The 27,981-nt window shown below is 49.4% G+C and overlaps 1 protein-coding gene across 5 annotated transcripts; it reads left to right on the plus strand.

Moving 5' to 3' along the window:
• On the plus strand, positions 1–27,949 carry LOC309401190 (zinc finger protein 783-like). Of its 5 annotated transcripts, none has more exons than XM_081970248.1 (9): positions 1–112; positions 973–1,084; positions 1,722–1,925; positions 4,434–4,825; positions 6,897–7,023; positions 9,066–9,182; positions 10,256–10,372; positions 11,599–11,712; positions 25,889–27,949. In XM_081970248.1, the coding sequence occupies exons 4-9, from the start codon at positions 4,451–4,453 to the stop codon at positions 26,839–26,841; spliced, it is 1,803 nt and encodes a 600-aa protein (XP_081826374.1). In that variant the 5' UTR covers positions 1–112; positions 973–1,084; positions 1,722–1,925; positions 4,434–4,450; the 3' UTR covers positions 26,842–27,949. The 5 variants fall into 5 exon arrangements, with proteins under 5 accessions (XP_081826374.1, XP_081826375.1, XP_081826376.1 ...); XM_081970247.1 differs by having other exon boundaries at positions 48–112; positions 945–1,084; XM_081970249.1 differs by lacking the exon at positions 973–1,084 and having other exon boundaries at positions 3–112.
• The last annotated feature ends 32 nt before the right edge of the window (positions 27,950–27,981 follow it).

The raw sequence follows: 27,981 nt of genomic DNA on the forward strand, positions 1-27,981 counted from the left end.
CCGGTCGCTCAAGGAAAGCGTCCTCCCCACCCCTCCCTCCCTCCCTCCCTCTCAAGGCCCCGGCTCCGCGCATGCGCGCCGCTCGCCGCTCATCGCTCGCTCGACGTCTCCGGTGGGTAAGCGCGACTCATCCCCCCGTCCCGCCGCCACCGCGCCCCCTCCCTCTACGGCGGCCCCCCACCGGTTGGAAACTGAGGGGAGGGGCCTGTTTGGGAGAAGGGGTGGGTGGGCTGCCCCTCCCTTCTCCTCGCTGGGGAACAAAGGCCGGGTGGGAGGGGGGGTCGACTTACAGGGAGGGAGGGAGGGGGTTCCCTCGGCTGACCTTTGACCCCCTGGGGGACCCGCCCCTTTGGGCTGGGGGGTTTCTGGCTCCCCGCAAAAGTGGGGAGTGGGGATGCGGATGGGGTGGTCCTCAAGGCCTAGCGAGGCCTGGTTTGCTCCCGTTGGGGGATGATGGGAGTTGTAGTTCTGCCCCCCTCCACTGCGGAGCGTTTTTGCTGGCTCTTCAGAAGTGGGGGGTGGGGCTGGAAGTCCTAAAGGCCTAGCCACGCCTGGCCTATCTCAGTTGGAGGATGATGGATATTGTAGTTCGGTCCCAGGGGGACCCTCCCCTAAACTGGGAAGTAATCTTGAAGGGCCTAGCAATGCTTGGCCTGTCCCAGTTGGGGATGATGGATTTTATAGTTCTGGCCCAGAGGGAGCCTCCTCCCCCTGTGGGAGGGGGCTTGATTGGCACCCTAGAAATGGGTGCTGAAGGACTATGAAGGCTTGGTCTTCCGCGGTTGGGGATGATGGGAGTAGTAGTTCTGGAGGGAGGTTCTTGGGTGGTGGGGGAGGGGTAGCTCCATATCCTGGTTGCTGTTCTCCATGGGGAGGGGCGGCTGTGAGTTCTAGTGCTGGCTTAGGTGGGAAGGGCAGCTGGGTGACTTTGGGCCAATCACCAGGAGACTGGGAGTTCTAGTTCTTCCTTAGGTCTGAGAGCCAGTTGGGCGACTTTGAGCCAATCACCAGGAGACAGTGAGTTCTAGTCCTGCCTTAGGCCTGAAAGCCAAGTGGATGACTTTGGGCCAATCACCAGGAGTCGGTGAGTTCTAGTTCTTCCTTAGACCTGAGAGCCAATTGGGTGACTTTGGGCCAATCACCAGGAGACAGTGAGTTCCAGTCCCGCCTTACGCCTGAAATTGGGCTGGGTGACTTTGAGCCAATCACCAGGAGACAGTGAGTTCCAGTCCCGCCTTACGCCTGAAATTGGGCTGGGTGACTTTGGGCCAATCACCAGGAGACAGTGAGTTCCAGTCCCGCCTTACGCCTGAAATTGGGCTGGGTGACTTTGGGCCAATCACCAGGTGACAGTGAGTTCCAGTCCCGCCTTACGCCTGAAATTGGGCTGGGTGACTTTGGGCCAATCACCAGGTGACAGTGAGTTCCAGTCCCGCCTTACGCCTGAAATTGGGCTGGGTGACTTTGGGCCAATCACCAGGTGACAGTGAGTTCTAGTCCTGCCTTGGACATGAAAATCAGCTGGGTGACTTTGGGTCAGTCCTTCCCTCTCAATCCCGCCCACCTCACAGTATTGTTGTGGGGAAAACAGAAGTAACATTAAGCCCTGTTGCTGTCTTGTGTTATTTTTAAATATACTGGTCCGCAGGTGGGATATAATATAGAAATGAGTCTTCGTTGTACATTGTTGCTTCTCACACCCCGCTTCCTCATCCTTACAGCGACCAGGTGAACGTCGCTCATCAAGGACCTGGGTCAAGCCAGCCCCATAGTTGCCCTCAAGCGAGAGATGATGGAAGGAGCCTCTCTGTCTCAGCTCTTCCTTTCTGGCAAGGCAGTTGTGTAAAAGAACACAGTTGTGTTATGGGACAGTGAAAACTGTTAACACAATTTGGAGATTTTTTGTCGGCCGTATATTATTTCAGGTAAAACAACAAGAAAAAGCCACACTAATTTCACTCTTTCTTACCCAACGGTCTTTAAACTTCACTTAAAAGTAGGAACAGAGCGAGTCCTCGTCTTACGACCATGATGGAGCCCAACCGTCACTAAGCGAGACGGTTGGGAAGCGAGCTTCGCCCCATGTTCGCAACCTTCCTTGCCCCTGTCATTCAGGGAATCACTGCAGTTGCTAAGTTAGGTTGTTCGGCTAATCCGTCTTCCCCCTTGGCTTTGCTTGTCCGAAGGTCGCAAAAGAGAAACTGTCATAAATATGAATCGGTTGCTGAGCATCTGAATTTTGAACCCCGTGGCCATGACGGAGGCTGCAGCAGTGTGAAAAACAGGTCATACACTCCATTTTTTCCCACTGCTGTTAAACCTTGGAACGATCACTAATCAAACTATTGTAAGTCGAGGACTACTTATATAGGAATAATAAAAGCTGAATTTTATGAAGTGTCTCTTCTGAGGCTCTTGATATTAAAACCCCCAAAGGATCCCAAAATTTTCATCGTTAAGTGTGTTTGGTCCCATTTGACGACTTGGCTTGATGCTGGCCTCTGTCGGTAAGCAACTTGCTGTTGATAAGTTCATCACCTGGTCAGAAGGCCGCAAAAGGGGATCATGTGACCGTCAGGTCATAACTATGAAACAGGGCGATAAGTCACATTTTTCAGCTTGAAACAGTCACTAAACAAGTTATATTTCGCCTCCTGCTTTTGTACATTTATATTTTGTGGCACAGAGTTCAAATTATCTTGTGTGTGTGTGTGTGTGTGTTATTGTTATACATCACAATGAGTCAGAATGAAAAAAATATATCTTTATTTCTATTCTGGAGTAAATTATCCTAAGAAATTCAAATTAATTTCATGAAATTGTGGCAGCTTTATCACTGTTTTCTGCCCTTTGTCCAAAACAGTGTTGAGTTTCTTGCTTGGGTGGGGGAGGGTTGCACTAGGTGACCTCCAAGGTCTCTTCCAACTCTGTTAATCTATGAAATGTTTAAATTTATCCCTACCGGGGCTATGGATTATTTGAATATTATGGATATGCCAGCTATTTTAAGGGGGGAAAATACAAAAATTCAAACTCAATTAAGATGTTATCCTTGCGGTATAGATAGTCCTTGACTTATGACCACAATTGAACCTCGGATTTCTATTTCTGAGCAAAAGTATAGTTCTTTCCCCATTTTATGACTATTCTTGCCAGGGCTGTTAAGCGAATCACTGCCTTTGCAAAGTTCGTTGTTAAGTGAATCCCTGTGGATTTCTGCAGTTGGAAGATCGGGAAAGGAGAATCGCATGGCCAACCCATCTCTGGGTCCCTGCGACAGTCATAAATACAAGTTGGTTGGCAGGATCGTGTGACCCCACCCCACCCCACCCCACCCCACCCCTTGGGACCCTGAGACTGTCATACATAGCATGTTAATTTTGATGGTCATAAGTGTGAAAAATAGTGGCTTTTTTCAGCACTGTTGTACCTTCCAATGGTCGTTAAGTGAACCATCTTAAATCGAGGACATTAGCTATCTGCTAATGAATGTAGACAAAAGGGAACAAGAAAGCGCTCAATAATTTAAATTTTCGTCTCTTACCAGGAAAGTGGTTTCTTTTAAAACTAAATGATGAAATGCAAATAACTACAGCACAAACAGGGAAAAAATACTGTTGGATATTATGTTTTATATGCTTGTCTGTCTGTCTGTCTGTCTCACTCGCTCTCTGAATAGAGTTGGAAGGGACCTTGGAGGTCTTCTAGTCCAACCCCCTGCTACAGAGAATAACGAAGTTGGAAGCAATCTTGAAGGTCTTCTAGTCCAACCCCCAAACCCCCCTCCCCCCATGAGACCAATACCATTCAGAATAACAGAGTTGGAAGGGACCTCGGAGGTCTTCTAGTCCAACCTGAAGCAGGTTTGGGGACCCTTGCTCCTCTCTGGCCTTGGTGGTTTTCTTTCAGACCTTTCGTGATCCAGTTAGGTGACATCAGCCGTGGTGGAAGGGAGTGGGCTTTGTGGACAGGAGGAGGAAGAGGGGGAAAAGCACTGTAGAGTCCTTGGTCCACTCTGAGCTTTTTTGTTTTTTTGCAGATATTTCTTGACCCAACTAGGAAACATTATCAGTGCTAGGGGTGTTGGAGAGGAGGAGGGTGGAGAGGACTAGAAGGGAGGGGTTGCAGAGTGGTGGAGGAGGACTGTGGGGGACTTTGGTGCTTCTTGAGCTTGTTTGCTTCCTTGCAGACGTTTCATGACCCAACTAGGTAACATCAGTTTTAGGAAACAGTGAGTTCTTATTAATTTATTTTTAAACGAACAAACTCGGCTTGCTCTGAGCACTGATGATGTTCCCTAGTTCTGTGACGAAACATCACGGGGAAAAAACGCCTGGCCCAGCGACTCAACAATAACCAAGGACCCCACACGGCAACCAATATTACCTCCTTTTGCTACTCTTTAAGCAGCTTTTCTCTCTTTGTCAATAAAGAATTCCCAGATTGGAAGATGGAGTCCCGCCAGCAAGTCCCTCTTCCTCCCGAGCAGACTTTTGACCGGGAGGTCAAGCAAAACATGGCCGAGCTTTCTCTCTGGACCGTCGTGGCCGCCATCCAAGCGGTAGAGAGGAAGGTTGACGCTCATGCCAGTCGGTTGCTGAACCTGGAGCGCCGTGTGATGACCAACGAGAAAAAATATGTGGATTGTGAGAATGCTGTGGTGGACTTCGGCAACCAGATGGAATGCAAGTTGACCGCTCTGGGCACCCTGATCCAGGAATACGGGCTGCTCCAGAGGAGGCTGGAGAACATGGAGAACCTCCTGAAGAACCAGAACTTCTGGATCCTCAGACTTCCCCCGGGATCCAAGGGAGAAACGCCCAAGGTCAGAGGAGCTGCTTGGATTTCCTTGCAGGGTTTGCAGTCATGGGAGACCTTCTTAATTTGGAGGGTGTTAGAGGAATTGAGATAAGGGTGTCCTTGATGCTTCCTGAGCTCAGGGTTTCATGACTCAACTAGATAATATTGGTGTTAGAAGAAAGGGGGGTAGTCCGGGTTCCAAATAGCATCCAAAATTAAATCAGAGACCAAGACAAGTATTGCTCAAAGTTCCAATGTATTGAAAGAGCCATATCTGAAAGCTTCCAGGTTTCTCCCCCCCCAGTTGAAAGTTCAAGATCTTTCCCCCCACACCCACAAGCCCATCCCACGGTCCCATCTCCCACTGCCACGCTGGCAGCTTCCACCCACCCAGTTCCAGTCAGATGCAGCAGTGCAGAGACAAAGGATGACCTTGGCTTTTGGGAAAGGAATTTTGTTTTGACTACATCGCATCTCACTCCGTACCATCCCCCCTCCTTTTCCCCCACATTAGAAAAGGCATAGTAGAATAATAGAAAGTGTGGCAGGCCAAGGATCCAAGAGGAATATGGCTGATGGGGGGGTTGGATAGAAGAGGAGGAGGAGGAGGAGGAGGAGGAAGACAATGACTTTGAGGCACTTGGTGCTCTCTGAACTTGGTAGTTTCTCTTGCAGATGTTTCATGACCCAACTAGGTAACAATTTCAATGCTAGAAAGTGGGGAGGGGTGTAGAATAGATGGAGGAGGAGGACTATGAGGTCCTAGGTACTTTCTGAGCTTGCTGGTTTTCTTGCAGACGTCTCGTGACCTAGCTAGGTCATCATCAGTTTTAGAAGGAAGGGGCGTTGTGGAGAGGAGGAAGAGAATGAAGAAGAAGGGGAGGGGGAGGGGGAGGAGAACTGGTGCTCCCTGAACTGGATGGGTTTCTTGCAGACAGTAATCAGGTAACATCATCAGTGCGAGGGAGTGTGAGGTTTACTTCTAATTTATATTCAGTACTTGTTCTGCCAGGGTTTAGTTAAATGTGACTCGAAAACTGGGTTTTTTTAAGATATCCAACTGCCTCTGGTGGAATTTAACTATGAGTCTTAATCATGGGTGGGGGGGGGGGACACTGTTTGGACCCCAAAACAAAATGGCCTCTTTCCATTTGCGGATTCTGGGACAAAGCAGGCCCAGCCCATCTCTTGCATATCGGCCTGGGCTGCTGTCTATATGTCATGCTAAGCCAGGCTTGTTTTAAAACTAGATTGTTGGAATAAGCCACAAAGTGGTACAGTGGCCTAGAGGTGGAGCTCTTGCCTCACAATCAGACTGCTGTGAGTTGGATCCTAGGTAGAGGCAGATAATTTCTCTCTCGGGGCATGATGAGAATGTTATCTGCTGAATATAACTCCGCATTGGCAACAGGAAAGGCATCTGGCCCTGCTAGCTCCATTCAGTTGCCCAGACTCCACCCCGTAAGAGATTATGGGGTCGTTAAAAGAAGATGATGATTGCTGGAATAAACCACAGTTGGCTGGATTAAACCCAAAATTCCAAGCTGTAAATCGAGAGTATCGGTTGTAATGGCTGAACTTGCCCTTCGTGGGAATCCCAAACTCCAAACACACATTAAGCTCTTTACATGTGACGTGTCCCAGCATCCGTGTTCTAGCTGACATTCTCAATTGTGGTGTTTTTAAGAGTCATTCTCAAGTGGAACAGAGGGGAGCAAATTGGCGGTCCCTCTGTTCCTGGTGGCTTTTGCCCAATCTAACAAGTTGTGTGTTTGAGATGTTGGCTGGTGCGACGTTCACTCTCATCCCTTCATTGATCTCGAGTTGAGGTCTGCTCCACCCGAAATACTTCAGGAGCTTCTGAACGTCACTGCTAAGTAGACTTAGTGGCACCTGAATATCTGATGAATTTGTGCCTGCAAGGGATATCAGATTCCTCCATCTGACAAGACGTTCTCCTATATGTACCTCCCATCCTTTTAGTTGAGATGGAGGAGATATGGGCCACCTCTCACTCCAAACAATGCCAGTTTTGGAGCCCAGCACCAACAGCTCCTTCTAGAAGATCCAAACCCCATTAATTGATGTACTTTCAGGTGCCCATGACTTTTGAAGACAACGGTGTCTACTTCTCGGAGCAGGAGTGGGGCAACCTGGAGGAATGGCAGAAGGAACTCTACAAGAATGTGATGAAGAGTAACTACGAGTCGCTGGTCTCCTTGGGTAAAACAAAAAATCAGCTTTTGCTCCTCATGGGTTGAAAACATGAAACTTGGCTTCTTTGATGAGCATTGAGGAACTGTCTAGTTCAGAGGTCTCCAACCTAGTCAATTTTAAGACTTGTGGACTTCAATACCCAGAATTCCCTGGGGAATTCTGAGAGTTGAGGTCCAAAAGTAGCTAAGGTTGTAGAGCCCTGGTCTAGATAGTGGCCTCCTTCAAAATTGGTCCCTGGAAGTTCCTCAGGAGAACATTGGGGGAACATTGCTGTGATTTCTAATCCTGTTTGTCCACTTCTTCTGTTTGCTTTCAGTTTCCTTTTGAAGCACCATCCTGGGTTTTCTCATTTAGACCAAGGGTTGTTCGACTCTCAAGTTTGTTGAGAAACTTGTAAATCAGGAGGACCTGTTAGGGGGGAACGGAGCTTAATGTGAAGTTTGACAAGCGAGAATTGTACTTGCCCATCGGAAATAATTTTAACATCTCGACATTTTTGTAATTGAATACAATTTTGTAATGGTAATTTTTGGTATAGCCACAGAGGGATTTGTAGCAATAGCAATAGCAGATTCATATACCTCTTCACAGTGCTTTTACAGCCCTCTCTAAGTGGTTTACAGAGCCAGCCTCTTGCCCCCAACAATCTGGGTCCTCATTTCACCCACCTCGGAAGGCTGACTCAACCTGGAGCCAGTGAGAATCGATCTGCCAAACTGCTGGCAGCCGGCGGTCAGCAGGAGTAGCCTGCAGTACTGAACTCTAACCACTGCACTCTAGTTACTGCCGCTCATTCTCCTGTAAGACGATAGGAAGGGAGGGATATCCGTGTACCTGAACAATCTTCTCAGTTCCTATCAGATTTTCTTGTAGGGTTAGATTTTATTTTACAGCTAGTCCTTGACTTAATAACAGTTCATTTAGTGACTGTTCAAAGCTACGACATCCCTGAAAAAAAAAGACTTGGGATCATTTTTCATACTTGCAGCGTCCCCATGGTTGCCTGATCAAAATTTGGATCCTCTCAGGTATTTTTGACGTGTTCTGGGGTCACATGATCCCCTTTTGCAGCCTTCTGACAAACGAAGTCAATGAAGAAGCCAGCTTCACTTAACAACCATATTCCTAAATTAACAACGGGAGTGGTACTCTTAACAATTGTGGCAAGGACGGTCATAAAATGGGGCAAAACTCACTTGCTTAGCAACATAAATTTTGGGCTGCATTGTGGTTGTAAGTCAAGGACTACCTATATTTTTTTAATGGAAGTGAAGTGCTGCCGGCCCCATCTTATTTTTAAAAGCAGCCCCCCCCCCCCCGGGGGTCTAAAAATGGGCTCTTAAGAGATTTGGCATCTAAACAGGGTAGATGGCTGAAGTACAGCTAGTTATCAACTTACAGCAGTTCATTTAGTAACCATTCAAAGTTACAACGGCACTGGAAAAAAATGGTCTTGTGAATGTTTTTCACACTTCAACCTTTGCAACATCCCCAAGGTTACGTGATCAAAATCCAGATGCTTGGCAATTGACTCATACTTACGACCATTGATGTTAGGAATTCTGTTTATAAACGTCAGCAGAGAAAATGAAGAGCACCATCACCATGCGCTTTACTGCTCATCTGTTTTTAACTGTTGGGGAAAACAAGAAAGACTACTTAGAACAAAAGAGCATAGATGCAAACTTGTAAACACTGCCGTCTATTAGCTTGAATACTACTGTAGTTGTATAAAACCACATTTCAACAACAAAAAGTTATTGTGTCCCAAGGTCACATCATCCCCTTTTGCAATCTTGAGCAAAATCAATGGGGAAGCCAGGTACACTTAACAACTGGGTTACTAATTTTATTTTGGTTAATTACTTTTGCAACAATTGTGTTGTTGCAAAAGGTTGTGAAATGGGGCAAAAGTCACTGGACTGAACTAAACGTCTCACTTAACAGCAGAAATGTTGGGCTCGATTGTGGTCATAAGTCAAGGACTGCCTGTATTTTCCATATCAATCAAGCTTATCTTGCGAAGGATATGCTCTTTTGTCCAACAGACTATGCCATTGCTAAACCAGATCTTCTGTCCCGGATCGAACAAGGGGAACGTCCCTGTGCTGAGGAAGAGGAGGCAGCCACGACGGACAGGGTGATACCTTCGGAACCCAGCCCAGGTAAGGAGGAAGGGGTTAAAATCAAGAGTCTTCAAACCCGGCAACTTTGTGGACTTCAACTCCCAGAATTCCTAAGCTAGCCTCTCAACACAACAGAGCTCACAGAGTGCAAAATAGGAAGTAGGATTGTTAAGTATGGGTAGTCCTCTACTTCTGACCAGTTGCTTAGTGACTGTGCGAAGTAATGGCAGGCTCGCCAAAGGATACTAACAACCTGGTTTTGATGGTCAGTCAGACACACACAATCGCATGCACAATTGCATGCTTGGCACTCGGCACCTGGTTTGTGGTCCTGGGACCAAAATTTATAAGGGTTTTACCTCAAACTGGCATCTACAGGCAGTTCTCAACTTACAATCCTTCATTTAGTGACTGTTCAAAGTTACGATGGCACTGGAAAAAGGAACTCACAATAATAACTCACCCTATTGTCATAATATCCCCGGGGTCTGACTCATATTTATGGCGGTTACCGTGTCTCAGGGTCACGTGATCCGCTTTTGTGGCCAACAAAGTCAACTGGGAAGGCAGATTCACTTAACTGTATGACTCTTAATCACTGCTTAAGTAATTCGTTTAACAATTGTGTCAAGTAAGTTTGTAAACTGGCGCAAAGCTCACTTAACATGCTTATCCACGGAGGTTTTGCTTGAATTGGGGTTGTAAGTCGGGGAATACCCATAAAAGAATATCTGCTGTGAATTTTATAATTGAGTGAAGCCATGAAGTCTTGCCAGGGCCTGATTCTCCAGCGAAAACCCCTGAAATGTTCCTGTTGGAGTCTGAATCCGTGGAGGAGGCCAAGCTGGAGCTGAGGCCTACGGAGGTCGAGAGGGCAGCCTTGTTGGCCTCGAAGAAATGCTGGGAGGAGCAGGACGAGCAGGACAAGTCTCTCTCTCTCTCTCTCTGTCTCTGTCTCTTTCTCTGTGCACTCTTTGCTCTGGAACTTGCATAACGGAGCGTTGGGGGAAAAGTTGGAGTATTAAAGGGAAGTTTAAACTCTCAGCTGTCTGTCTGGCCTTTGTGCCTTGTCCCGGGTCATCACAACCTCTCTGTTATGTCATCCAACACAGAAATCCTGGTTTTCAGACCCTGCCTCTCCTCCCCACCGGGAGAAGGAGGTCATGTGCAAGGAGGTCGAGAAGGGGAACATGGGGAAGGACGGAGGGTCCCACAAGCATCTGGCATCGGTAAGTGGCAAATAACCACGTCTGGAAATTTGACACATTTTTTTCGAGGCCTGCAGGCCCCAAAAGGGGCTTTGTGCCAAAAAGAATCTCGCCGAATGCCAAATAAAATATTTTTGGGGGGATTTCCCTCGCTGATCAAAATGTTGCGAGTCATGGGAATTCTGGATACATGAGAATTAAAGAAAAGATATGAGAAAGAAATCATGCTTTCCATTGTAGAAAAACATTGAATGGAAAATATATTACAATACAGGTAATTGTACACTTAACAGCAGTTCATTTAGTGATCATTCAAAGTTACAGCTGCAGTGAAAAAACGACTTAGGATTGTTTTTCGCACTTAATGACTGTTGTAGCACCCTCTTGCTCACAGGATCAAAATTTAGACCCTTGACAACTGGTTCATATTTACGACCGTCACAGTGACCCTAAGTCAGATAATCTCCTTTTACGACCTTCCAAAGAGCAAACTCAACAGGGAAGCCCAATTCACTTAACAACCATGTGACTAACAACTGCCGTGATTCACTTAACAACACTGGCAAGAAAAAAGCTCACTCAACCAGTGTTTCACTTAACCAACATAAATTTGGGGCTCAATTGTGGTCATACGTTGAGTATTACCTATAATTAAATACAGGTAGTCTTTTATTTACTTAATGTTCACTTAATGTCCGTTTGAAGTTACAACAGCATCCAATTTTCATCCGTCAGAAAAACAGAATGCAAAATATATCGACATAGTTGAATAAAGGTAGCCCTTGAGTTACAACCATTTGCTGTATTTTTTGGACTATAAGACGCTCCAGACTATAAGGTGTACCTAGCTTTTGGGAAGGAAAATAAGAAAAAAAAAATCTGCCTCTGCCTCCCAGCGATTTGCCTCCTTGCAGCAAACTGAAAACAGCCGGTCAGCTTCATCACAGCCTGACGGTTGCAGTGTCTCCCAGGCTCACGTGATCTCCTTTTGCAACCTTCCGAAGAGCGAAATCAACAGGGAAGCCCAATTCACTTAAAAGCCATGTGACTAATTTAACAACTGCAGTGATTCACTTAACAACTGCAGCAAGGAAGGTTGTAAAATGGGGCTGAACTCCCTGAAGAAACGTCTCACTTAGCAAGGGAAATGAGTTCAGAAGAACCTCAGTTGACTTGGCGGGATGCATGCAGGATGCGGAGGAAAGTCCCAAACAAACTACGACTGTCACCTTCTCTTTGGTTAACAGATGATGAAGTCGCTCAGACATCCTTCAGGTCCCAAGGGAAGCGAGATCTGGAACGGAACCTGGAGGGCCCGGACCTCTCGGACAAAGGCGAGATGCATGTTCTGCCGAGCATGGGTGAGTATCTTATTGGACAGAACCACATTGTTTTTCAGGCCCAGAGATGCGAGAACACCGAAGACGGTTCAAATCCTGCCTGCATTTTATGTCCCTGTATTCCCCCCCCCCCCCCCGGGTCTCTGGGCTCAAACCGCGAGCTGGTTCCTGGGTTGTTAAAACTAAGACCAGTTTGCTGTCATTTCAACTCATAAAATCCTCCTTTAGGTGGGCAGTACAATCCTGAATACAGGCAGTCCTCAGCTTATGACCATTTGTTTAGCCACAAAGGTTTCGACAGCATTGAAAAACGGGACTTGCGACTTAACAACCATCACAGCATTCCCAGGGCGATGGGATCGAAATTCAGACGCTTGGCAAATGGTTCCTATTTAGGATGGTTGCAGTGTCCCAGGGGGAATCACGTGGTCCCTCTTTGGTGGCCTTCTGACCAGCCAGAAGCCAGATTCACTTAACAACGGTGTTGCCACCTCAACAGCTGCAGGAATTCAGTGAACAATGGTGACAAGAAAGGCTGTAAAATGGGGCAAAACTCCCTTCGCCACTGTCTCGCTTAGCAGCAGAAATGTTACGCTGTGTTGTGGTCATAAGTTGAGGACTACCTGTGTTCCACTCCAGTTGCTGGGGGTGTGGAGGGCTGCATCTTCTCACTCCCCCCACCTGAGAAGATGGTCCTCTCTGGAGGGTGGGTGGGTGTGATTATCAATGCTTTCAGGCTTGCTGTGGTTTTCTTCTTTCCAGCCTGTAGACTTTCCTCTTAGATTGTCACTGTTAACTTCTTCCTTCCAGGTTGTCTGTCCATCTGTTTGTCCATCTGCTGTGGAGAGTGGTCTCTGGGGCTTATGCAGAGGGCAGGCATTCTTTCTGCTGCATTGTAGGCCATTTTCTATCCCCAATGAGCTCCCCCCATTCTGACCCATGTCTCCACCACCGTCTTGTAGCCCAAAGACTTGGGAGGCGAGAAGCTCTTCACGATCCTTTGGCCCGTTTATTTCCCTTGATTGGCGCCTGTCTGCTTTTCTGTTTCTGGTTCGTTACTTTCTCCCTTGTGTGAATTCTTGGAGGAAGCTCAGGATGTGCTAGTATCTTCTGGATATAAGGAGTCCTTGACGTAACAACCATCCATTTGGCGAAAGTTCAAAGAAAAAAGTGACTAAGGACCGGTCCTCACATTTACGACCTTTGCAGCATCCTCTCAGTCACATGATCAATATTCAAGCATGTTGTAGCATCCTGGGGGGTCGTGAAATTGCCATTTGGGACCTTGCTAGCTGGCTTCTGACCAGCAAATGGGAGAAGTCAGATTCACTTAATGACCACATGATCTGCTGCAGTGATTTGCAGTGATTTGCTTAACAACTGTGGCTGAAAGATCGTAAAAATCAGGCATGCTTGACAATTATCCTGCTTAGCAGCTGCAATTCTGGTCCCAAGGACTCCCTGCGTAGCCTAAAACGTCTTGGGTCTTCTGTGTCTCGCCTCCTTTTCCCAAGGGTGCCTCCTGGGATGCCTATCGCAACGTTTAGGGCCCTTGTCCATGGGTGTCTACGGAGCTTCTCCACCATCCAGGTCACACTTGTCTCAAATATGCTTTTTCAAAAGTGGACTTTTCTTGGGTCTTTTTTCCCCCCTGAAAATGTTTTGCTTCTCAACTGAGAGAATTGAAGAAGCTTCTTGGATGAGAAGTAAAATGTTTTCAGGTGGGAAAAAACCCAAGATAAGAGTTGTGTTTTGAAAAAGCACCTTTGGTACGTGTCCAGAGATGTGGCCGTCTCCCTAACTAAGTGGTCCCCAACCCCCAGGGCATGGTCTGCACCTGTTTAGAATTGGACTGCACAGGCGGCAGACAAGCGCATGCACCGGTGCGAAGCTCTTTTGCGAGAGTGGCGGCTGCTTGCTCTTGCACGCGAAGTTTCCCTCACCCAAGCACTCACGTGCAAAGCTCCCTTTGCTTCAGCACCCACTGCTCATCCGAATGTGCTTGCGTGTGCCCACCTGCCACTCACACAGAACTATCTTCCTCCTCCCCACCCTCTCCCCGGGCTGCCGAGCCAGAAAAGTTGGGGACTGCTGCCCCTGACCCTCAAGATGCACAACCCATGATGCAGTTACCTTGAAAGCTTTGGTGTTGATGTGCAGCCTGAAGCAAAGGGAGTGGAGTTACTTTTTCCAGGGCGCTGCTCTGGAGAGTCCAAAGAAGGGTTAAACACAGCCAATCTGCCCAGAACTGAATTGAAACTTTAAGCCACGCCTCTGGTGCCGACTCTCCCCAGATTTTTTCAATTCAGCTAGCCCAGTAGACGCGCTTTAAGATTTTCTCCAGTTCTAAGATTGATTCCTTGGACTCTCCAGAGGAAGAATAATTTTTTAAAACAGCATATTTAAGGATTTTTAGAGCAGGCTGGTGAGTTAAATTTAAGTTTGTTTTTTTCCCTTTTTAATTGGGTTTTTCTCACCCTTTCGGCTCTCCTGGAGTCCGGGGCTTTGCTCTGGCTCCTAGAAGCCGCAGGCAGCTGTTGGGGGAAGCGTGTGGGTCGGAGTGCCGACGCCAGCGCTGTTGGGGCACCCCTACTGGGGGCCGATTCCCACTGGAAGCCCTCCGTTGCAGTTTGTGCTTCTAGCAAGTCAAATTGCTGCGTGGGCTCCCAGGGCAGCCATTTTGGCTTCTTCCCTCTTTAAATTTGGTGCGAAAAGCTCCGGTGAGTTCCGGCCGCCATTTTGGATTGCGCAATCTTCCGGCTTTACTTTTAAAAGTTTTTTGCCGCAGCTGCCTGGTGCCTGGCTCTTTGCAGGAGCCGCGTGGAGTCAGACTTGCCCGGTGTGACCGGCGACCTGGGCCCCAATCCAAGCAAGTGATAGCGGCGTGGGATTGTGGCCTGCTGGGTCGCCTCCTTTACTCTCCTGCAGGTGCTGGGAGCGAATTCTGCTCGCGCCTAAAAGATTCCAAGCTACTTCAGGCCTTGCAGTTTCTCTGTCTCCTCAGGAGCATCGTGCTGCGGTGGGCTTTCTGGAGGTGGTGAGTGGTGGTTTTCCCATCCCCCTACTGTCCCAACCAGTGATTGTTACCATGGCAGATCAGGCCCCTGAGACTTCTGAGGGTGTCTCTTCCAGAGCCCCTGTAAGACAGGCCGGGAAAGCTGCCAGGGAGGCCATTAGAGGGAGTAAGCCTTACTCCAGGCATGGCCCCAAGCAGGGCTCAGGCCTAGACAAAGATGCATTAAGGCGACAGAAGGCCTTAGAAAAACAGTCTTCCAAAGCCCAACAGCAGGCCCAATCTTCCCTTTCGGTGTCTCCTGGGGAGCCCTCCAGGGAAATTCCTCCAGCCCAGGGAGGCCCCATTTCTGATAGTGAAGAGGAAGGGGATTCCCTGGCTATGGCAACTTCTCCAGGCCATTCCATGGCTGATCAGGCTGATCTCTTTGCCTGTCCCTCTGATATGGAGGAGGGACCAGCTCCAATGGGGCCCTTAGCCCCTCAACAGCCGATCCCCGGGCCCACTCAAAGGGTTCGCCCCATTGAGGACCAAGGGCCTAACCTATCCACTGAAATGCAGGAAATAATTAACAGGGCCATTTCCCAGGGCATTGAGGCAGGCATGCGAAAAGGTGGCAAGCGCACTCGCAAGACCCACCATTTGCAACCCCAGGAGGATTCCAGAGAGATGACTCCTAGCCTTCCACCTCCGTCCCTGCATTCTTCAGTGGCCTCCGATGAGTCAGACTGGGAGGAAGAAGAGGAATTTCTTCCTAGGCAGGAAGCTGAATTCTCTGGGGATGAGGCAAGCCCCGCCAAAAAGCCGGCCTTTTCAGGCTTATTTAATTTGGATAATTTCAAAACCATTTTAGATAAGGCTAAGATCTCAACTCACATGGGGTCCACCCCCCCAGCTCAGGTGGTTGTAGACCCTGATTATCTATCTGGGGATCTCTTTGAGAAACCCATTTCGGTCCAGGAAATAGTTCCTGTACCCAAGATGTTCCTCAATTTAGTTCAAAGACAGTGGGCGCAGCCAGCTACCATGGCTACCCCCAGCAGCCATGACAAGAAGCTATATACGGTGGATGCCAGCCTGGAGGAGCTGCTCAAGCTCCCTCCTATCGATCCCCCTGTAGCGGCTCTTACCTCCTCTTCTGTGCTCCCTCCTGACCTGTTGGAGGGGCTCAAGGCTGAGGACAAGAGAACCGAAACTGCTTGTCACAAGACCCATCAGACAGCTGCATGGGCCATTAAGTCCTCCGCTTCAGCCTCCTTTTTCTCCAGGGCGGCTCTCCTGTGGCTGAGGCAGTTGTTGAGGAAGATACCTGCCAAGGACGTTAAAGTCAGGCAGGATATCAATAAAATCATGGCAGTCACAGAGTACACTGCTGATGCCACTCTGAATGCTGCTAAGTTTGCCTCGCGTGCCCTAGCGTCTAATGTTACTTCCAGACGCCTCCTGTGGCTTAGGCACTGGAATGTGGATATGCGCTCCAAATGGAAGCTTGTTACTGCCCCCTTTAAAGGGGACAAGCTGTTTGGTGAGGTCCTTGATCCAGTCCTTGTGGAAAACAAGGACAAAAAGAAAGTGATGCCATCAGTCACCAAAAGCCTGATCGTAAAGGTCCTGGCTCTTACAGGAGGCAGGCCTTTCGGAACAATGAGCCCTCCACCAGCTCCGCCCCCTATCATCGGGCGTATCCCCAGCAGGGTGAGCGGTCTCAGGACCGTCAGTCCTTCGAGACAGAGGTCGCCAGCAGCCCTTCTCCAAGCGGCCATTTCGGGGGGGCTCCGGCTCCCGACCCTTTAGGAGGTATAAATGACCATCACAGGTCAGCTCCCATAGGAGGGCGGTTGCAGTTGTTCCACGCCAAATGGGAGCAGACCACGTCGGACCAGTGGGTTCTTCAAACGGTCCGCATGGGTCTCACTTTAGAATTCTGGTCCCCCCCTCCCCGCCACTTCTTCCGGTGTCCAGTTCCCTCAGGGTTAGTCAAAAGATCCCTCACGGAACAGGAGATAAGGCACCTCAAGGAGATCAGGGCCATAGAACCTGTCCCAGCAGGCCAGGAAGGAAGAGGGTTTTACTCCATCCTGTTTCTGGTCCCCAAAAACTCAGGAGGGTGGAGGGGGATATTAGATCTAAAGAGGTTCAATCACCACGTGACATATCGCAGGTTCAAGATGCAGTCCCTCCAGTCCATCTTGGGGTGCATCAGGCCAGGCGATATACTAACGTCCATAGACCTCAAAGAGGCCTACCTCCACATCCCTATCCGCAAAGCCCACCGCAAGTTCCCGAGGTTCTCTTACGCGGGCCTCCATTACCAGTACCGGGCAATGCCATTCGGCCTGTCATCGGCGCCCAGGACATTCACAAGGTTCTCGCAGCCATGGCGGCTTTTCTACGGTCACGTCCGGTCAGACTCCACTGCCTGTCAATCGTGCCTTGGGCGAGACTTCACTCCCGTCCCCTTCAGTGGCTCCTGCTCCCATATCAAAGAACAAACGAAAGCAGCTCAACAAGACTGATTCCAGTTCCAGCAGAGGTACGTCGCTCTCTAAAGTGGTGGTTGTCTCCGGCCCTGTTAAAGGGGTCGCCATTCAAGGAGCCAGTCAGGCTCACCATCACAACGGATGCCAGCCTGTTCGGTTGGGGGGCCCACTGCCACAACCAGCTCGCACAGGGCAGGTGGTCCCCTTCCGAAGCCGCTCACAGCATCAACTGGCTGGAGCTGAGGGCAGTCAGGCTTGCGCTGAAGCGCTTCCAGAGCACCGTTCAGGGCCACCACGTGCGCATCATGACAGACAATGTCGCCACCAAGGCGCACATCAATCGACAGGGGGGAACGCGCTCCAGATCCCTGATGAAGGAGGCGGAGCTCTTGGGTCGATGGGCGGAGAGGTATCTCCTTTCTCTTCAGGCGGAGCACATCTCGGGCACGAGCAACACCCAGGCGGACTGGCTGAGCAGATCCACAGTCGACCACTCGGAGTGGCGTCTACATCCACTGCTGTTCCAGCAACTGTCCCAGAGGTTCGGCCTCCCGCTGGTGGACCTGTTCGCCACTGCGGCCAACGCGCATCTTCCGCGGTTCTTCACAAGGTTCCACGACCCGAGGGCGGAAGGAGTCAACGCGCTGCACGGCCCGTGGCCGAAAGGTCTGCTTTATGCTTTCCCCCCGCTACCTCTTCTTCCCAGAGTCATCAGGAAGATCCTAGCAGAGGAGGCGGAGGTGCTGCTGGTAGCACCGTACTGGCCCAGGAGAACCTGGTTTGCAGACTTGGTGAGTCTTTCGATCACACCACCGTGGCGGATTCCTCCACAGGACATCTCTCTCAGCCAGGGGGCCCTTCAACATCCAGAACCCCAGTGGCTGCAGCTGGCCGTCTGGCACTTGAGAGGGATCTCCTAAGCAGAGGCAAGTTGTCAGACAAGGTGATTGGCACCATCCAAGCGTCACGACGGCAGTCCACGACGCGCATCTACGACGCCACTTGGAAATCCTTCGCCAGCTGGTGCACGGCTCATGGTACGTCTGCGCCCCTTGCTTCGGTTCCTGTCATCCTGGACTTCCTGCAGGAAGGTTTGGACAAGGGCCTGGCACCTAACACCCTGAGGCGCCAGGCGGCAGCCCTGTCAACCATCCTCTCAGTTGAGGGCTACGCATCTCTTGGCCGGAATCCGACCATCCGCAGTTTCCTCGGGAACGACCAACCTGAGACCCCCAGTGGTCCACAGATACCCATCTTGGGATCTCAATGTAGTGTTGCGGTCCCTCATCGGGCCCCCGTTTGAGCCCATTAAGACAGCCAGTCTCAGACACCTCACATTCAAGACGGTTTTTCTGGTCGCTATCACGTCTGCTCGTCGCATATCGGAACTGGCTGCCTTGTCAGTCAGAGAGGACTTGTGTCTCATTCGTAACGACAGAGTAATCCTGAGGCTGGACCCTTCCTTCATTCCGAAGGTCAATTCCTGGTTTCATCGGGCGCAGGAGGTGGTCCTTCCGGATTTTTGTCCGCATCCTCGGCACCCGAGGGAAAAGCGCTGGCACATGCTGGATGTGCGCAGGACTATTCGCAGATACATCAAGCGCACGGCCAGTTTTCGGAAATCCGAATCTCTATTCGTCTCCTTTCAACCAGCTTCTCAAGGCAAGAAGGTCTCTTCATCTACCATCGGCGGATGGCTGCGAGCCTGCATTGCGCTTGCCCACGTTTTACAGTCCGTTCCTGTGCCTCGCAATATCACAGCACATTCGACTAGAAGCGCCGCCACCACAGCTGCCTGGTCTACACAGGCACCGATTGAAGAGATCTGCAAGGCGGCCACCTGGACTTCTCTGTCTCCATTTGTCCGAAATTACAAACTGGACAGTTTTGCATCGGCGGAAGGGGCCTTTGGGAGGCGTGTTCTTCAGGGCATCCATACCAGCGGAGCGACCCTGATGGCTGAGCCTTCCCGCCCTAGTGACAGTTAGCTTGGGCATGTCCCTTCTTTGGACTCTCCAGAGCAGCGCCCTGGAAAATGACCATTGTCTTACCTGAAGGGTCCTTTTCAGGGCGCTGCAACGGAGAGTCCACCCCGCCCTGGGGTCTATTCTCCGCTGGTGTTTGTGAAGTCACAGTGTTGTTTGTTGTTTCTGTTATTGTTGTTGGACTATTTTTGACTTGTTCCATATTAGACTTCCAGTTGAAGTTTCAGCGCGCAACTGTTCCACGTCTTCATTGAATAAATCTGGGGAGAGTCGGCACCAGAGGCGTGGCTTAAAGTTTCAATTCAGTTCTGGGCAGATTGGCTGTGTTTAACCCTTCTTTGGACTCTCCGTTGCAGCGCCCTGAAAAGGACCCTTCAGGTAAGACAATGGTCATTCACATTATTCCCAAAGTGTATTCATACACACAGGGATCCTTTTAGGCAGGGCAGAGCAGGTGAGGGATGAGGAAGGAGTGGGTCTGCATTCCCAGGAACAAGCTAGCAAAAGGCAATCTTGTTATCCAGGTTTACGTTGGGTGTAAAAAGCAAGAAAGATACTGTCAGCTGATCCAAGTTACTTCTTGATTGCTGCTTGCCTGTTGACAAGAATCTCGCTAGACAAACTGCATTCTTGTGGCAAGAGGCAGAAGAGAAGGGATCCTAAGGGGGAGCGTCTCTTTTCACCACTCTTTCTTCTAGCTGGAGATTCTCCCCTCCCCACTGAGGATCCCCTTCCTCGTTATCTTTGTTCAACCCTTTAAATCCTTTCATGGGACAAACGGAAGCCTCTTGGGCTTCAAGTCCCTGGTCAGGAGTGGATCACGCTCGCTTTCTGGCTTAGGGCTGCGTTTCTGCCATTCCTTGATAGGCCATTGCCCCTCGTCTCGGGCTGAGCTAATGTTGACATGGTTTTACTGCTCAGATGCTCAGGATCAGACTCCCCATCTGATGTGGGAAGGGGCAACCGTTCCCTGGGACAGAGACAACCAACACAGGTCCGACTTGGGAGCAGGACCTCTGGGCATGTCCTCAGGGTGGAGCTGGTGGCCCCGGAGGGTGGAAGAGGCCAGAGGTGAGGATGGCCAAGAGGCTTGGAGGCTCCGAGGTGGAGACTCTGGAGATTGGGCGAGGCTGGTTTAGAGGCCACCTGGACTGGGAGGAGCAGGTCGGCGAGCTGCAAGGAGTTGCCCGGAGAGCAAAGAACTTCATGTAAGGACAAAGCTAATCCCCTTCCTATTTTGGATTTTTTCCTGCAGGTGCCTTGGGGTGGGGGACAAAGGATGGCCACGTTGCTTCACCCCCTTTCGTCTTTCCGAATTCGAGACTTGCTAGAACGTGCCTAGTTGCTTCCTCCCTGCTCCGGGAACACAGTCATGTTCCTGGACCAGGTGGGGTATGATGATTCAGGATGAGGTGGATAATGATGCCAATGATGTGCCCAGTGCACCCATCCATAAAGCAAATCCTTTATGAATTAAAAGGTAGTCCTCAACTTACAACGTTAGTGACATTTATGGAGTGTCTCAATCCTCCACGTCAGAGATGTTCTTTTTCCAAAAGACGACTTTCTGGAGTTCCCCCACCCCTCTCCTTTGAAGACCTTTTGCTTCGCATCCCAGAAGAGGGATGACCTGAAGAAGGAAGTGAAGTTCTGTGAATCGAAGAAGCTCCTGGGATGAGAAGCAAAACGTTTTCAAGGAAAGCAAGCAAGAAAGTCCACTTGTGGACTTTATACGTGTCGTATAATATATCTAGGTATATGCATATTTCTTTTATTTTGTCATATATACTGGAGGTGGTGACCCTTTGAGAACTGTATGTGACAAAATTTCATTTTAATGTACATTTGAAGTGACAAAAGTTATTCTACGTCTAAGTTGCCTTTTGGCAAAGCATTTTTGGGATAACCTTAGTGACGGTTCACAAGTATGGCAGACCTTCCAAAAACAATTTAGGCAACCCAGTTCTGGAGTTAACGACTACCGTAGCGTCTGTGCAGCTGTTCACTCTTATGACCAACTGCGTATCTTCTCCCCCATGAAGCTTTGGGTCTGCTTCCCACCCAACGTAGTCCTACGTCCTCCTCTTCCCCACTTATCTTTTGACAATCTCTGGAGCTCCATTGCTCAGGTAAGGGATGAAGGACAGGTCGCCCCATTGCTGGGCCATGTAGCGTGATCCAGGAAGTGGACACCGCAGCGAAGTGAATTGTGGGTGCTCTGAAAATATAGCTGTTTCTGAAAATGCACCTTGCAGCCCAGGAATAAATCAATTTGCTTTGCTTTGCGAATTGTTGAAAGTTAGGAGAACTCATGGCTGACTCATGGTGAGGAGTAGGGTATAGAGTAGCATGGGGGTGGGATTCCCCTGAAGGACCCTGAGGGGTGGGAAGTGTAGCAGTGGGTGCCTCCAGCTGCAGAGGGCCTTGGTAGGCCTGGAGCAGGCCTGTGCTAGAGCTCCCAGGGCCTCTCCTGGTACCCTAGGGCACTTAACTCATGCTCGGCTTAACAACCCACATGATAGTTTCATGGAAAGTAGTGTCATAAATGAGGCAATCATGTTGGTGCTTCACTTAACATCCGTCACGCAGGCTCCATTACTGTAGAGAGTTGAGGACTATGTATATCCCACAGTTCTTCAAAAACAAAAGTCTCAGCACTAAAAGGAGCTTCAGAGATGGTTGGCTGAAGTGACTTCCCTCTGGGTTATTTTGGTGTGAGAATTCAAGCAGCGGGGTGCATCAGCGCCCCCAGAATTGGCTTCCATTGTTGAAAGGAGCCAAGCAAGAAAGGGCTGATTGGCTTCCTCCCATCATGCATAGCCAGATCTGGTAGCATTTCCTTCTTGCAGATGGAACGCAAACTATGATCGCTGCAGGGCAGGGAAGAGGCTGGGTTCATACGGCATGTAGGTAGTCGTGCTGCGAAGTGGCTGGAATGTGGGGTTTTCCACCCATGCACAAAGAGGGTCCTCCTAGCGCCGTGATGGTGAATCTATGGCACGCATGCAAGAGGTGGCACGCAGAGCCCTCTGTGGGCACGCGCACCATCGCCAGCCGCTCTTCAGGTTTCTGGCCCAACAGTTGGGTCTTCACATGCGCCAGAGCACCAGAAACCTAAAAAACAGGTGCACACCGGCTACATGGTTTTTGGGTTTCTGGCACGCACATGCGTACCGGCCAGCTGGATCTTCCAGTTTCCAGCACTCCAATGTGCGCACAATATGATTTGGGCACTTGGTGCCGAAAAGGTTCGCTATCACTGTCTTAGCCCATTGATTAGGGCAGCCCACTGGGTGGATAAAGCCGTGTCCATTGGGAGAAGCATGCCCCATGACCTTTTCTTTCAATCCCCCCAGATGACGGGCTGGTCTTCAAAGCCGAGGTGCTCCAAGCTCAGCGAGCGCTGTGCGAAAGCTTGGGGCTCAAGTGCACAGATGAGACGCTCCTCCACGCTCATCCCCAAGCAGCCTCCGTCGGCAGCCGATACTTTGTACAACAGCGAAGGCATGCTGAAAATCCCGGACAGGAAGAAGAGGCCTTGGCCGGAGAAGGCGGCTTCAGCAGTCCTGATGCTCCGACAGACTGCCCAGAGGACAAAATGTTTGCCTGCCCGGACTGCGGGAAACGTTTCCGCCTTTACAAGAGCCTTGTGTGCCACCAGAAAAGCCACGCCGGTGCTCCGGCGGCCTGTGAAAAGAGGTTCACCTACAAGCAGCAGTTCACCCTCCACCAGCACATCCACACTGGGGGTGGTGGATACACCTCAGTGGCCTGTGAGGAGACCTTCAAGCAAAGCCATAATTTGAAGCCCCTTCCTCGGGGGCCGGGAGCAGACAAGCCGTACGGCGGTGCCAAGTGTGTGAAGACCTTCAATGTCAAGTCGTCTTATCGGCAGCACCCAAAGAGCCATGGGCGCGAACGTCCGTACCGCTGCAGCCGGTGCCCGGAGAGTTTCTCCCAAAAGAAGAGCCTTGTCACGCATCAGCGGCTGCACTCTGGGCGCAGCAGCAGCTCCCTGGCCTGCCTCTACTGTGGCAAGAACTTTAGCCACCCTTCGGACCTGGTCCGGCACCAGCGCATCCACACCGGAGAGAGGCCCTACCGTTGCGACGAGTGCGATAAAAGCTTCACTCAGAAGCAACATCTTCTCCAGCACCAGAAAATCCACCTGCGTGAACAGAACAGGCTGATGGGTACGGCTGTCCGGGAAGCCCTGCTGGATGCCATCTTCATTTAGTCCGATCTTGTGAGGACGCCAGGCTACCTCAAAAAGACGTGTCCTGAGTGGACTCCCCCTCTCTAGCCCGGAGTTCAAATTCCTGGAGACATTGGTGCTCCGTTGTAGCGAGGACATTTTTGTATGGGGTCTCTAACTATACTTCCGAACAGCAAAAACTAACAAAAGGGGTAGTAGCCAAGGACTTCCAGGATTGTCATTTCGGTCTTCTTTGCAGTGTACAACACTGTAGGCATTGTGTTGTTCCCCTAACCACAAGGTCTCCATGTCAAAGTCCTGGACATGGGGGACTGTCCAGAGGCGACCTCTTGGTTTGCCATTGGATGAACTCAAATGGGTCTGAGTAGGACACTTTTTTAAAAAACTTATTTTTCTGGATTTCTTTTTTTCTTTGTTCTGTGGAAACTGAAAAATAAATTAGAGATGTGAAGAAATGGCTTTGTGTGCGGTCCTTGTTTTCCCCCCTTCCCCAACCATGGATTGGAGTTGAGAGGCATGTGTATTAATTTTTGGATTGTGTAAAACTGCCTAAATGAACAGGGTATCTTATCATCATCATTTAACGACCCCATAATCCCTTGCAGGGTGGAGTCTGGGCAACTGAATAGAACTAGCAGAGTGTATAATGCCGGATGACCTTCCTGTTGTCAATGAGGAGTTTTGTTCAGCATTCTTATTATGCTCAGTGAGAAATATCTGCCTCTACCTAGCCTCCTTGAACTCATAACCTCCTGATTGTGAGGTGAGAACTGGCCTTTTGGGAGGGGAGGGGAAATGGCTTAAATTAAGCCATAATGTGACTTACCCATAAACAAACATTATTTGTCCTATTGACGTTTTCAGCTTGACTAACATGGAAATGGTTCGGTCTGGAAGGTTTAGGGTGTTGTACAAACCAGTTACTCTGATTTGTTCCTCTCAGAGGGGGCCAATGTCCTGGTTGCATCACCTGCTAAGCAAGCCATAAATTATTTCCCCAAATTGCCAGGATTGGCTGGTTAAACCCAAATTGGCAAGTCATGTATGAATTTCAGAGTGACTCCAGCCAGTGAAATAATTGCAAATCTGTGTGTGTCAGTTTTGAATGAAACTTTCTATTTGCTCTAAAATCTTTGTATCTATAATTTTCAAAAGTCCAAAGATGCCCATGTCGTATCCACCAAAATTGGTGCTCCTTTAACTCTCTGGCATCCTTCTTCAATATTGGTCTCTGAATTAAACTCTGAAAAAAGAGAAGCTCCGAGTGCTCCACTCACGTAGTTTTCTTGCAGACGTTTCATGATCTACATACAGAACATCATCAGTGCTTGAAGGGTGGTGTTTTAGGGAGGAGGAGGGCGATGACAATTATGGGGTCCTTGATCCTCTCTTAGTTTGGGTGTTTTCTTGCAGACGGTTCACAACCAACTAGATAAGAGCATCAGTGCTAGAAGACTTCTAACATAAGTTTTCTGGCATTGATGATGTTACCTTGTTGGGTTATGAAATGTCTGCAAGAAAGTCACCAAGCTTAGAGAGCACTTAGGACCCCATAGTCCTAGTCGTCGTCATCGTCGTCCTCCTCCTCCTCCCTTGTTCGATCTGGGTTTATTCCTTTATCATCTTTTTCCTTTTCCTTTTTGTATTATTGTTTTCAAATGTTCAAAGTATTTTTGTAACAATTTGTAAAACGCCTGAACTCACTCAGAGTTGGGCAGCCTGTAAATTTAATAAATTATTATTGTTGTCATCAAGCGATCTGGTCTAGTCTCAAGAATATTCCTTCAGCTATCCTCATGCGCCACCATCCATGAAAGGCAAGCACGGGATCTAAGTCCCTTGTAAAATTAGGAAGCCTTTTTCATTTGTATTTGCTGGGTGTTATCTGCATTCAGCCTTGTATATCCGTATCTTATGTTCAAGAGAGAGCCATTTTACAAAAGCCACCCCCAGAATCATTCGTTCAAAATCCTCTAAATGTCGGTCTGTTTTTTTCATCCACCCCAATTCTTCTCTTTGGTCTTTTCAAGTTTAACTGCAGAGTCTGGGTTTTTTATCAAATCCCTCGACATCAAATCTCAGCAAAGGATTGACAATGATCCCCAGCATGATTTCTCAGGAACTTGTGAGTTGTGTGAATTTCAACGCCCAGAATTCCCCAGCTACCATGCTAGGAAATTCTGGGAGCTGGAGTCCACACATTTGAAAGTTGTTGAGGTTGAGAAATGCTGATTTACATTAACTGTTAAATAAAGAAAGCATTTTTAAAGAAGATGGTACGGTTCGGGGCAGTATTTCTCAACCTTGGCAACTTCAAGGTGGATGGACGTCAACTCCTAGAATTCCCCAGGCTGCTGGGGAATTCTGGGAGTTGAAGTCCACCCATCCTGAAGCTTGCCAAAGTTGAGAAATACTGGTTTGGGGGTGTGCTGTGCATTCCTATGTGTGTGGTGAGACTAAACCATGATGAATGTTGGGTTTATGCTGTCCTTATTTCCCACAGCCCTCGCGACAAATCACATCTTAATCAAAACGGAGCCAGAGGACGACTCTGCAGCCCATGAGACCTGGATGATGGCGGGAGAGACATTTGTAGAAAGAATTATAAAGAAGGAAGAGGACTTCGATTCATGTATGTGGCCAAGGGACTCTGCAGGAGAGACGGTTGATTTCAGTGCCAACGAGGGCAGTCCAGCCGAAGAAATAACCACCAATGTCCATCGGCAGTGCCAGATTAGCCACCAAGAGCGTCCGCAAAGTTACAGAAGCCTCACCCCTTCAGGGCGAAATCTGTCCTCGCCGCTCATGAATGGAAGCCCTCTGATGCCCCCTCAAGAGTTGGGGCAGCCATCTGCTGGTCCGCCAGGAGAGGAGCTGTGGGCTTGTCCTCTGTGCCACCAACGCTTCCGGCTCCATGTCCACCTGCTGCTCCATCAGAATACGCATCGGGAAGCTCCTGCCGAGCCCATCCCTAAGGACCCCTTGGGCTGCCCCTATTGTCCCCGGCGTTTTGGCCGCTCGGATCACCTGCTACGTCATCAAATGAGCCACACGGGTGCCCGGCCTCACCAATGCCCGGCATGCGAGAAGAGCTTCACGGACAAAAGCAAGTTGACCAATCACTTTCGGACCCACACAGGAGAACGCCCCTTCCATTGCGCAGACTGCGGGAAGCACTTTGTCCGGCGGCACCACCTGGCCAAACACCAGCGCACCCACACACGGGAGCGGCCCCATCAGTGTCCGCTCTGCCCGAAGAGTTTCATGCAGAAGCACCACCTGCAGAAGCACCTCCGCACCCACACGGGGGAGAAGCCCTACAAGTGCAGCTTGTGCCCCAAGGCTTTCGCCTGCAAGCAGCGCCTTCTGCAGCACAGCTGCGCCTTGCCTCCAACGCCTGCCTCCGAAACCGCAGGGCGGCCCTTGGCCCTCCTAAAAGGGACACCTGCTTCCTGAGCCACCGATGCAACAGAGACTTCGCCCCCCCTCACTCCTTTGCTGGGGCCATTTTAGTTCAGCTTGTCCATAATTCAAGTTCAGAAGTTCAACTTGTTGGGCTGGGTGTCATCGGGGGAATGTGGCTGAACTCCTGTTTGTAGCCTCCCTTCTTAGTGGATTATGTTCCTAGGGGAATCTGGCTGGTGAAGATTCTTTTCAATTGGAAAGAAAAACCGTTCAGCATCCCTGGAAGGTCCCGAGTCAGCCTTTGATAAGCCGGAAGGTCCTTTATCATTGGACAAATGTGCTGACTGATCACCTTCATCTTCATTCAATCTGTGGCCAACTCTGCATTTCATCTTTTGGAAGATCCCAAAGGATGTGGACCTGGAAGCTGATGGAACAGAGTCTGCTTTATTTTGAAGGCTTCCTTAGTGGCTCGTCAGGGTGAAGATGTGGGTGCTAGATCAAAAAAGGAATTCCCCTGTTGTCTGTTTTGGCTTCCCCAGCCAAACACATCTTTCCAGATACCAAGTTTGAGAATTGGGACAGCTTGCCTCCAGAACTTGTGGATGTTCCATCATTGGAGGTTTTGAAGAAGAGACTGGATCTCCATTTGTCCAGAATGGTTATAGGGTGTCCTGCTCGAACAAAAGTTTGAAGTAGAAGACCTCCATGGGCCCTTATTCTGTTAGTCTGCAATTCCCAAGTAAGCGGGACAAGACAGGATTTTGATTGGATCACTGCTGTTCTTTCCGAACTCCCTGCAGCTCCCCCCCCCCTTATTTCAAGGCACAAAAGGCTTCCTAAGAAGATGCTGTTGTGTCTCAGCTTCTTGCATCGCCTCCAAGACTTGTGTGTGAGAACTTGGTTGTCAGATGGGGAGAGACATAGAAGGTAGACGAGGAGGACCCAAAGTGTGATTGGGACTATATTGTTTTTCATTATGCTCGATTTGTATGCTGTTTTATAAACACTGTTGTAACTCTTCGGGAAAAACTTCCCGAAAAGCTGAAACTTGGGGATGGTTGGCCGAAAGAAAATAGTTTTTTCTTTTTAATTTGTGTAACGTCTCTGCTTTCCGTGCTCCCTGCTTTCCCTTGATTAAAAAATTAAGATGAGCTTGTGTATGTGAGGAAATGATTTTTTTTTTTGTTC

Source organism: Natrix helvetica (assembly GCF_964273705.1).
Source record: "Natrix helvetica genome assembly, chromosome: Z".
Taxonomy (NCBI): domain Eukaryota; kingdom Metazoa; phylum Chordata; class Lepidosauria; order Squamata; family Natricidae; genus Natrix; species Natrix helvetica.